We start from the raw sequence: 12740 nt of genomic DNA on the forward strand, positions 1-12740 counted from the left end.
ATTAACAAAGCTGACAGTGGTTAAAGTAATAAGGAGACATTTTAGTCAGTTATATCCTGTTGCAATAGGAAGAGTCCAGTGTGAACTGAACTCAACTTTGATTTGCTTAAGAGGGAACAGGGAGGATCATGAGCTGGGGCTCAAAAGAGTCAGGAAGGTGAAAACCTACAAAAACTGGGAAGGTGGCGTTGGTCCTCGTGAAATGCATCTGGTTTGTTAAATGACGCTACGTAGGGAAGTTGGGCTCCTCCCCTCCCGCAGAGGCTGAGAGAGGGAGCACTGTCTTGGGGGTTGATGGGGGAACAAAGAGTAAGTTTTTGTGGCAGACTTTTCTCAGCAAAGCATGTTGTGGCTGGGGTCATTCTAGGATGAGACTCTGAGCTATTAGAAACAATGCCTGTGTTTAGTTGAAGTTTTCAGAGGGCAAGGTTGAGGCCTAGCTGAGAAAAAGGCTTAGAGGAGCCTGGCTAGAGAGCTAGGTCAGGAGAGAACCATCAGCACCAGGTGGGCCCAGATCACAAGCGCCCTCAGAAGATGGAAGAGGAAGGCGGAAAGTCAGAGGGTTGAAGATGGAAACAGCGGCCAGGAACTAAGGCTCACAGGCAGCTTCGGGATGCTGGAAAAGTAAGGAAAACATTTTCTGATAAGGCCTCCAGAAGGAGGCTGACAGCTTGGATTTTAGCTCAGTTAAGACTGAGTTTGCACTTCTAACCTCCAAAATTGTAAGATAATACATTCAGATGTGTTTTTAAATTTATGTTCTTTTAAATTTATATTTTTGTATTTATAAAATATAAAAATTTATATTCTTTTAATGAGGGAAAATTCATTTATAGTGAATGCGCAAATATTAAGTGTAAAATATAATGAACTTTGACAAATATATACTCTCATACGAGCAACACCACAGTAAAGATAATAGAACCTCTCAATCACTGTTTTCCACATACTACCTTCTAGTTAATCTCTGCATTCCATAGGTAGTTGTTGTTCTGATTAGTTTTGTCTGTGAACTTTCAGTGCAAATAACTGTGCAGGGCAAAAGAAAAAATAATGTTTCATTATACTATGAAAATAGATTTAACCTCAACTTCTATTCATGTTGTTTAAAACCACTAAGTTTGTGGTAATTTGTTGTTGTTTTTGGGTGGTAATTTCTTAAAGCATAACTAAATATAACTATAGTTATAAAGATAACTATTACAATTCTGAGAGATGACATATGGATATTTATTATTTTCATTAGAACTTTCTTATTTTATACCAAAACATTTATTTTATAGTCAAAGAAACTGAGTTAAGTTTTTAGAACAAAAGACTTTGTAATGCCCAAGCCAGCTCATATTCAGGCACATTTGTCCACCTGAGAAATTTTCGAATCATTTCTGGCCATGGGGGAAGGGAGTCATTTCATTTCTGGGAGGGGCCTCAGAGTTGTTTGTTTATAGCAGCCATTAAACATTTACTGTGTCTGAGATGCTTTATATATACATGTTCTTTTTCATAAGTAGTACCTTCTGCTATGGAGATTGCTATCATTCCCAATTCTAGATGAAGAAACCAAGCAAAATACAAAATGTAACTTGCTTCATTTACATAGTTAGCAAGTGGTGAGACGGATTCAAACTCCCGTCCCTCTGACCTCAGGGCCAACAAAGAACCTGGAACAGGCACAATATGGGGCTGTTAGTGAGTGCGGGAGAGGTGGCAGAGGCGTGATGGGAAAAGAGCCAAAAAACACCGGAGCCAGAAGCCTAGTCCCACTGCTAATTCACATTGGTCGTTCATTCATTTGTTGATGCAACAGAGATTTATTCAGCCCTCCCTGTGAGGTGGCCGCCATTACTGTAAGGAGCAGGAGAGTGAGCAGTGGACAAACCTGCCTTATGGAGTTTGTATTCTTGTGGGGTGTGGAGAATGAGCAACAAAATCAATCGAATTTCCTTACATATTTTGTAAGAGAGTCTCCCAAGATGTCTGTAGGGGAGGGGAGAGTTCAGCAGGAAGAGCAGGGGCTTTGACTTCCAGATTCCTGGGTTTGAGTCCTGGCTGTGAGACTCTGGGGAATGGCTTAACCTCTCTCAGCCTCCATTTCTCCAGGTGTAAAATGGGAAAAACAATCTTTATCCACATAGGTTGCTGGGATGAATACACGACATCATATCTGTAAAACCCAAAGTAACAGGAGCTATTATGTTGATGCCAGGACTCTGAAGGCCACTCTGCGTGCTCAGGGTCTCTGATTCTGTGACAGGTGCCAGGGCTCAGAGTCACACAGGATGGAGTCTGGTTCCAGGGAACCCATTCATGGGGCTGTGTTGAGCCATCTCCCAGGGCTCTCTTTTTGCACTCCCAGGACAAATGGTCCTTTTCACTTAATACAATCTCCTCTCCTCATTTCCTGAAACCACACGCGGACCCTTGGGAGTTCACAGGAACAGGAGAGCCAGGCTAGGAGAGCAGAGGGAGCAGCTGTGTGCAGCTGCAGGCTTAATTCCAATTAACAAAAGCCACCTGGGGATCTGCTGTGCTGGGCAGGTCTGGGGCGATTGGTTCCCAGCTATGGGTTGCCAGGGCTTTGTTAGAGGCCCCTGGGGAGGGGCTCAAGGGAAAAATGTATTTGCTTTTTCTTGGATACCAGCCCTGAATGGCAGCCTTCACTTTCTAACATAACCTTTATCTGATGACCATGCTCTGGGTGGGGCCAAGTCTTCGGAGGCTGGGGAGGTTGGATTTTAATTCAGCAGGTTCTTCCACTCTTAACACTGCTGCTCCTGAATTAGTGACTTTCCTCCCCTGAAACCCGTACATGCACATAGACCCTCCATGCACTTCTCACAGTTGATATATTCATGTGCCTCCTGATTAACAGCAGCCTCTCATAGTTATTGGTCATGTGTGGGTGAGCAAGTCTATCTGCTTGTGCTCACCACTGCATCTCCACAGTATGGATCTTTGTTACAATTAGGATCCCCAGAGTGAGCAAATACAAGATGCCCATTTAAACTTACTCGTTATCTGAATTTCTATTTCAGTTAAAAATGTCCTGTATGATACTAGGACATATACCAAAAGGTACTGGTTATGTATAGGAAATTCAAATCTAATTGTGCATCCTGGATTGTGTCTGGCAACCCTAATTATAAATTGTGGTGCTCAGGAAATCTATACATGAAAGAAGGAATGAATGGGACTCATGCATCATCAAATACAGACATTTTACTGGAAAGTACACACTGTTAGGAGTGGTCGTTTCAAGGTGATAGGATTATTGGAGAGTTTTCATTTTTCTATGTGTTCTTCTGGTTTTCAAGTTGCCATGAGAGGAAACATTTTCAAAAGTAATATGTGTGTGTTTATATTAGTATATTTATTCATAAGCCAACTTCTTAATATTAGTGCAAAGCCTCCTTGTGTTTTCCTTCATCCCGAAAACCAGAATTTTCTGAACATCCCCAGAGGACAAGGACATTTTGAGCATCCATGAGAAGATTATTATAAGTAGTATTGACAGGCCTACAGAGCACATCAGCAAAACAGAATACATAAATGGGTACAGAGGAGTTTTTGTAAAGAAAATATTGCTGCAATTTTATCACATGATGCTTCTTAAGAAAACCAGCTCCTGAAGTTTTGGGGATGTAAAGCTCAGTCGAGTTAAACTAGGACATAAAAATCTTGATTAAATTGTATATAACACACTGGAGATCTTTTTTTCTTTGATTCACAGAAGAAAGGTGGAAAAAAAATAAGCATAAGCTTTTATAGGGAATGAGTTGGCATGTGAGTGCCACCACACAGACAACCTGCCCTGACGCTGTGGGGCCAAGTACCCTTCAAAGTTGTCTTTTGGGGTCCACACTGGCCATTGGTGATGAGCACGTTCAGAATGCTATGACTTCATGGAGCAAGGAAAGTAAGAACTACCATTTGTAAGATGCTGACTATGTTCTGGGCACTGGGCATAGCTCTTGACCATATTCATTCATAGAAACAACCAAATTGCACACATTAACCCATTCTAACAATGAGACTTAAGAATTATGAAGTAAGTTACTCATAACCACACCTCCTGAAATATTACAAGGTACTTATGAGCTGTGGAAAGAGACACTTATATTTACTATGCTGTACTGATTAAGGCATTTATTCGAAGGAATAAAGATGCTTTCTGAAGACTTATCTCAAGGTTTGAAGGATGAAAGCGCCGCTGTCTGTTCAGGAATGCCCCTCCCAGTTTCCAGTACTGAGTGTGGTGCTAGAATCATGGGGTAAGGAGTCTCTCCTCTCTTCTATCAGTGTTAATGATGCTCCAGGTTCTAATGCAGGATTCAGTGTCAGGGTGAGAAAAAGGGCAGAGTAGAATATATGTCCTGTAATCACATGCACGGAGAAGAGAATGTTGTCTAGAATGACACCAAGTAAGCAAAGCAAAATCTATAAGCTTTGGCCAGCTTCAAGTCTTATAACACGTTATTTAAAAAGAGGGAATTGAGTGAAATCAACTTGGCCTACTCGGCAATGAGAGACAAGCATGAGAGAGTAAAATGCTAAGTGTGTCCTTATGAAGCGTTCCTGGTCTTAAAAGAAGAAAATTAGTTGCTTGAACTTTTGAAAAAGGACAGTGTGACTCTGAACAAAGGGAGGCTCATCATTGTGAAGAGAGAGGAAAAAAGGCAATTTGATGATTGTTAAGTATGGGAAAGAAAGAGCTGCATCCATTGAACTCTTTACATGGCAGCATTGTGAATAGGCCAGTCTAAATTACTGATTAAATACACTGAAGCTGTATTTAAAATTAGCTTCCCTATGTCTGAGGATTGCATAAACCCTAATAGACCTATTTCTAAGTCACACACAACCATCTTCTTTTCAACTGTAGCACAGAGGCTTTGAGCAAATTGTGTATGAAGTGAGCTGTATTAATCAAAGATGGAGACAGGTTTTATGCACTGATTCCTCCAGAGAATCTCCCTAAACACACAGTGACATTTTGATGATTTTTCCATTAGTATTCTCTAACTAAAAAGGAGAAAAAAGTTTTTTTTTTTTCCCCCTTCATTAGTAAGTAAGAACTGCTTGGTATGCATATTTAAATAACAGTCATACTGAAGAACTGGCTCTTAATATAATGGATGCATTAAAATATAGAGGAAAATGAGCCAGCCACATAAAGACCTCAAAGTAATAGATAATGCAAGCCTCTCTGCCATTTTCTAAGCCTTGGATTATGATAATGGCTTTGAGAGCAGATCAGTCATTTAATGTCTAGCTACTGACATAAATTAGCTCCAGTTGTGTTAAAGCTGGTTTGAGGAGAAAGGCAGCACCCATCTTTTTCCAATTCATGAGTGTGTATATGGCTGCTTAAGAACTATGCTGCAAGGAAATCAGGTTGCTTGCCCATCACTTTAAGGAGAAGGCGCTTTGTACAAGTCCTAACAATCAAACTTCATGTCAGCCAGCAATGCCATACTTTGCATTCAAGTCCCTGCCCCACAATTATGGGGAAAAAGATGTAATGAGTGAGAAAACATCTGAACGCATTCCTTGTCAGTCTATTAAATGACAGTGCTTTCAACAGCAGTCCCCAATCTGGCACCAGGGGACCAGTTTGGGTTGCTTAGTCACTTCTGACTCTGTGCGACCCTATGGACTGTAGCCTGCCAGGCTCCTCTGTTCATGGGATTCTCCAGGCAAGAATACTGGAGTGGCCTGCCATGCCCTCCTCCAGGGGATCTTCCTGACCCAGGGATCCAACCCGGGTTACCTGCACTGCATGCAGATTCTTTACCACTGAGCTAGCATGGAAGCCCAGGAACTGGTTTAGTAGAAGACAATTTTTCTACAGATGGGGGTGGGGGGAAATGGTTTGGGGAAGATTCAAGCATAGTTTGGTCCATGCTCCTATGAGAATCTGATGCCGCTGCTGATCTGTCAGGAGGAGGAGCTCCCAGTAATGTGCACAGTGGGGAGTGGCTATAAATACAGGTGGAGCTCACTCACCTCCTGCTGTGTGGCCCTGTTCATAACCAGGGGTTGGGGACCCCTGCTTTAAAAGGATACTGACCTCAAGGACAAGGGGATATACAGCAACTGAACTGAACAGTATAACAAGTTTGTTTCTTTAGAAAGACAAACCAAGGTGAATGAAAGTCCCACGAAGATCCTAATGAGGGTTTTGCAAATGCACACGTAGAAATCAGGGTGTGTTTACGTAACAGGGTTGGGGGTGAAGGCAGGACTGTCCCATTAAATGTCCAGTAAAACCACTCACCACAAATTGACCAGGAAAGGGTGCTCCAGTCCCTGCATGATCTGGAGCTCCTTGAAGACATTCCTCACTTCGTTGCGCTCCACGCACTTCTGTTTGTTCATGTACTTCATCGCATACATCTTCTTGGTATCGTTCTTCTGTACGATGCAGACCTAACGGTGCCAGCCGGAGCGAGGACATGATTAGGGAGGTGATGGATTGTGGGCATGAGACAGAGCAAGACTGGTTAGCACTGCCTGGAGGCCCTGACATGTGTAAATTCTCTGATGCTAAAGTTGCTACCAAGTCAATTTCTAAATCTCTCCTTTCTCAGACAAGTTTGCTTGTTTTTGCTGTTGGGGGTTTTTAAGACAACATATTGGTGGAAAATAACTTCCTCCATGTCAGGAATCTTGAAATAACATGACATTTTTATTCAGATTTTAGTGAATGAAATGGACATGGCTCAATGTTAAGATGAACAATATTGTGCAAAGAACTTCTTTTAGCAACCACAAGTGATATAACCAAAAAGGACTTGAAGCACTGGGGAAAACACTGTGATGTCCATAGTTATAAAATTCTTGAAGAGGCTCATATAACGCCAGATAAAGTCGACAGCAGGTGATTCTAAAATGCAAGTTCAATATGAAATTATGAGATATTCTGTTAAGTTTGTCTCCACAAAGAAACTAATCAGGATTTAAATCTGGAAGATTCTTATAAAAAATTAGACTGAATGTGTATGTTTTATGTAGGGTTTTATATATATATATATATATATATATTTTTTTTTTACAGTAGGTCTTCAAAAAAGAAAAAAATATGGTACAATTGGGGAAAACAGAAATCAGCTTCTGTTCTTCATGGAAAGATTTAATTCTTACACTGACAAGATAACTGTTACTGAAGGTACTGGTACAATTTGAAAATGATTATGAAACCTTACTCTTCCTGTTAGAGAAAGTGTGAAACTCCAATGAGTAAGCTGATTTGACTTTGAGATAATTCTGAAAGCATACATATTTGTTACGTAGCTGCCTGTCACATACTTTGTTCAAAGTGTGGCAATACTTTTATAGAAACATCTCGTATTTATTGTGGCCCCAGTAACTCATCTGAACATTCTTGGGCTCTCTGAGCTACATACTCTCTGCTAGTGGTCCATCATTTCGGTTCTTACCTTCCCGAAGCTGCCTTTCCCAATGGCTCGCAAAATTTCAAAGTGGTCAAAGTTGACTGCAAAACCAAAAGAACATCATGAGTAATTCAGTTGCTCTTTAGCAAATAATGAGTAATATATAAAGATTGAACTAAACTTAAGTACCTTATGTAAACAACATTCTAGACTACTTTAACATGACCGTTCATTCATCTGTAGACACTTCTTGAACACTTAATCACAGTGCTTAGTACTAGGGGCTATAGAAGTAATAGAGTAGAAATTGAGTCTCTGCTTTTCAGACTGTGGTCCAGTGAGGGCTCCATAGAGAGACTCTGGTGGATTAAATAGTCACTAAATGAATAGACAATTAAAACTTTCACTGAAAGTTAAGAAGGACAGAAGCCGTGGGGATCTAAGTGTGTATAACAGGGGTTTTACATAGGTGGCCAGAGAGCTGGTCCTCTGTGCATACACTGCCCCTAAGGGTTGCACTTTAAAAATCTTCTCCTTGTCTGTTTTCTCATTACAACCACTCTTTCATGCATCAAAATGATTTCAATTTTCCCAAGTAGGAAACTATTATACATGTAAATTTATAGAATGAGTTGATCCCCAAGGCATAAATATCTAACAGAGGAGGATAAATATGAGCATTAAAGTCTATTTTATAAAATTCATTTGAAGTTGAGATGATCTTTTACATTCGCCATTTAATTATTCCACCCTGAGGGAATTCCTGGCAGTCCAGCGCTTAGGAGTCATTGCTTTCACAGCAGGGGACTCGGGTTTGATCCCTGATTATAGAACTAAGATCCCACATGCCACATGACGTGGCCCCCACCCCCAGAAATCCCATTTCTACTCTTTAACTTTAAATGGAGTATAATCTATAAAAATATTAAATCACTGTTATATACTTGAAACTAATACATTTTAAATCAACTATATGTCAATTAAAAAAATTTTTTTCCTTCCAGGAGTCAGAAGCAATAAATATTTAGTTTATGATAGCATGGTCTCTTGGTTCAGTGCTCAAGAAACACTTGGTGAAGAGAACAAAGCATAGATTCTTCCAGAAAGGTGACAAGCTTTGGTTATGTGCCTTGATTATCTTGAATTGAGAAAATGTCCACTGTCTTTCCTGCTTTTTGAAATAAGGATTTAGATAAGTTAAATTCAAGATGAGGGCTTTTAAGAATTTAATCAGAAAAAATTGCAAAATACTGAAAGGTTCTATTCTTCTCTTTAAAAGACATGATTTATTGATTTCAAAATTAATCGGATTAGCTCCTTTCGAAGGAAAGAAAGATGAGTAACAGAACCACTCATCTTCCAAGCTTTCTCAAGGTTGAAATATTTTTATAATGTGACTTCATAATCATTACTTAACACACAACTCACTTTATTTAAGCCAAAAAAAAAAAAGCCATTTAATCATGTAAGACAGCATGTCTATCACAAATAATTCTGGATTTAACCTGAAAAGAATGGTATTACTCTGATAAATGACAAACTATTTTTTAATATTTTATTGAATTATAGTTGATTTAAAGTGTCATGTTAATTTCTCCTATACAGCAGTATGATTCAGCTGTTTATCACATAATACTGAATATAGCATCCTATACTGCAGTAGGACCTAGTTTATCCATTTTATATAAAATAGCTTGCATCTGCTAATCCCAAACTCCCAATCCATCCCTCCCATTCCTACTCTTCCGGCTTGGCAACCACAAGTCTGTTCTCTCTGTCTGAGTCTGTTTCTCTTTCATCAATATGTTCATTTATATCACTTTTTAAAGATTCTACATAAAAGTGATATCATATGATCGTCTTTGTCTGACTTACTTCACTTAGTTTGATATATAGTCCATCCATGTTTCTGCAGATGGTATTATTTATTTCTTTTTTAAACCTGAGTAATATTCCATCATATAATTATACCACATCTTCTTTATCCAGTCCTCTGTCAGTGGACATTTAGATTGCTTCCATGTCTTGACTATTGTAAATAGTGCTGCTAGGAACATAAGGTTGCCTATATCTTTTAGAACTATAGTTTTGTCTGGATATATGCCCAGGCATGGGATTGCTGGATCATATGGCAAATCTGTATTTTGAGGGACGTTTATACTGTTTTCCATAGTGGCTGCGCCAATTTACATCGCCACCAGTAGTGTAACAGAGTTCCTTTTTTCGCCACACCCCTGCTAGCATTTGTTGTGTGTAGTTGTTCAGTCACCAAGTTGTGTCCAGTTCTCTGCTACTCCGTGAACCACAGCATGCCAGGCTTCCCTGTTTTTCACTATTTCCCTGAGTTTGCTCAAATTCATGTCCATTGAGTCATGATGCCACCCAAACATCTTATAGTCCATCACCCTCTTCTCCTCTTGCCCTCAGCCTTTCCCAGCATTAGGGTCTTTTCCAGTGAATTAGCTCTTCACGTAAATAAACTTTTTAATAATGGCCATTCTGGCTGGTTTTCAGTCTCTCCTTGTAGTTTTGCTTTGCATTTGTCTAATAACCAGTCCATTCTAAAGGAGATCAGTCCTGGGTGTTCACTGGAAGGACTGATGCTAACGCTGAAACTCCAATACTTTGGCCACCTCATGAGAAGAGTTGACTCATTGGTAAAGACTCTGATGCTGGGAGGGATTGGGGGCAGGAGGAGAAGGGGACGACAGAGGATGAGATGGCTGGATGGCATCACCGACTTGATGCACATGAGTTTGGGTGAACTCCAGGAGTTGGTGATGGATGGAGGGAGGCCTGGCATGCTGCGATTCATGGGGTCACAAAGAGTTGGACACGATTGAGCGACTGAACTGAACTGAATAATTAGTGATGATGAGCACCTTGACATGTGCCTATAGGACATTTGTATGTCTTTGTTGGAGAAATGTCTATTAATGTCTTCTGTCCATTTTTTGATTGGGTTTGGTTTTTTTGTTGAGTTGTACAAGCTGTTATTGGAAGTGTATTTTGGAAATTAAGCCCTTGTCGGTCATATTGTTTACAAGTATTTTCTTCTAGTCTGTAGGCTGTCTTTTTGTTTTCTTTATGGTTTCCTTTGCTGTGCAAAACTTTGTAAGTTTGATTAAGTCCCATTTGCTTATTTTTGCTTTTATTTCTGCTGCCTTGGGAGACTGTCTTGAAACATTGCTACAGTTTCTGTCAGAGGATGTTTTCCCTATGTTCTCTTCTAGGAATTTTATGATGTCTTGTCTTATACTTAAGTCTTTAAGCCTGAATGCCAGATTCTGAGTCCTTATTTTCTTATCTGTTAAAAAAAAAAAAAGACCTTTCTAGACAAGAAAATACCTTTTTATATGGAAAAATGCTAATAAAACTATTTACTTAAGTCATTCACTTGACTATGTTATCTTCTCAAACTCCTTGGTTCTGAGTTTATTTGCTACATCAGAAACTCTGTGAGGGCAGAGATGATATGTTGTTTAGTAATCTTTGTTTCATCTGTGTTTTCCTGGCAACTCAGAAAATCCCTGACTTGAAATAGTTGAAGGCATCTCTTTGTACTTCCCATAGAGCCTGGTACAGTGGTTTACACATGTATTTATTTGGCCATAAATCAAAGTAAGCTGTAAAGATAGAGAAGAACCCCCAAACAATTGCTCCTTATAGACAAGAGCCATTTGAGAACATGGATCTTCTAAGGAAGTATTTTTCAAACTGAGTCTAGAGTCATTAATAAGTTAGTGGTAATAAATCAATTTAGTGGTAGTAAAAAGCATTGAAAAATCAAATGGGATAGAATAGATAAGAAAATAACAAAAATGTCTTAAATGTAGTTACAGTAGTATTGACTCTGAAACTTTTGCTTTGGTTTTACATAATGTGTGTAGATAGATATGTACTGCATCAAGAGGTAATTTTTTGTCTATATTTTAATATGACTTGTCAACATAAATTGAAAAACTCTTTTTATAAGTTTCCTCTTAAATTTCAAATTGAAATAACCAATGCAATGATTTCATCATATTCATTACATGAAGCTGAGTTAGACTTCATGAACTACATAAGTGTTAAAAAAAAAAATCAAGATTTATTTGCAAGCCCAAGATTTCACCTCTAGCAAATCTAGTAACTCACAGTGGTTTTCCTTCATGTGCAGCCTAGCTTAAAATGCTATGACTATGTCTTGCATCTCCAAGTATCACTATATAGCAGATACCTAGAAGCATGAGCTTCCATTGTGATATTAATCCATTTCATGAACCGTGTCTTTTTATAAGCCATTTTAAGCTTTAATGAAAATAATAAAGGATTAGATGCCAGGTTGCTGATAAATTTCTACTAGCAGAACTGTCAATTATCGTCAGGTTAAGTCCCAGAAAAGTGACAATCTTAAAATTTTAGAGAAACTGCATCTTATTTATGCCTTTATTTCTAGTTAATCAAAGAAAGAACTGACTCCAGTCTGATGCCATAGTGCCTAAAGTCACTTCCCTGAATAATAATACACCCAATAACGGAGAGAAAGCCAATAACTGGTTGAAAGTGAATGGAAAATAAGCTCTTATACTATCCATATAGTCCCTTCTTAAATATCCAACAGCATTACTAATTTGAAGGAAGGCAGATGGAAAAGGCAACCAAGCCTCATAGATTCAGAAAAAAAACGAGAGAGATGACATCAGAACTGTGGATTATATTGTCAACAGAAATCCTATTATAGGCATGTAGGGTTTGCCTTAAAGGAGTATGATATAGCATAGCCACTGTGCTTAAAAGTTTGGTCAACCTGTATAGTATTACCTAACAGATTACAAATGGCCCACAAGCCACAATGGGCCTGCAACTTGTTTTTGTACCTCCTGTGAGATACGATAGGTTCTACATTTTTAAAGGATTTTAAAAATAATATTTACTTTACAAAAAGTTTGCCAACCCTTGAGATTAAAAACAGTCTCTGGAGACAGAATATCCATGTTCAAATTCCAGCTCCTCCAATTAATAGTTGTGCAATCCTGGTAATTTATTTCTATGCTCTGTTTCTTCATCGGTAAAATAGGGATGAAAATAATATATACCTCATAGGGTTTGTAGTAAGATGAAATGAGTACGTATGTAAAGTACTTAGAATATGAACTGGAACTAATTACTTTTACTAGTACTACTGTTGCTGCTGCTGCTAAGTCACTTCAGTCGTGTCCGACTCTGCGTGACCCCATAGACGGCAGCCCACCAGGCTCCCCCGTCCCTGGGATTCTCCAGGCAAGAACACTGGAGTGGGTTGCCATTTCCTTCTCCAAAGCATGAAAGTGAAAAGTGAAAGGGAAGTCACTCTGTCGTGTTCGA

The 12740-nt window shown here is 39.1% G+C and overlaps 1 protein-coding gene across 3 annotated transcripts in view; it reads right to left on the minus strand.

The window, feature by feature from the left end:
- Positions 1-12740, minus strand: part of STK32A (serine/threonine kinase 32A) — a 133369-nt gene that overhangs the window by 87825 nt on the left and 32804 nt on the right. For all 3 annotated transcript variants that reach the window (XM_018050188.1, XM_005683110.3, XM_013965671.2), the window contains exons 3-4: positions 7440-7495; positions 6278-6429 (exon numbers count right to left, since the gene is read on the minus strand). In XM_018050188.1, the coding sequence (XP_017905677.1) occupies positions 6278-6429; positions 7440-7495 (208 nt within the window). The remainder of the gene's footprint in view (positions 1-6277; positions 6430-7439; positions 7496-12740) is intronic.

The sequence above is a fragment of the Capra hircus genome, chromosome 7, assembly GCF_001704415.2.
Source record: "Capra hircus breed San Clemente chromosome 7, ASM170441v1, whole genome shotgun sequence".
In the NCBI taxonomy this organism is placed as follows: Eukaryota; Metazoa; Chordata; class Mammalia; order Artiodactyla; family Bovidae; genus Capra; species Capra hircus.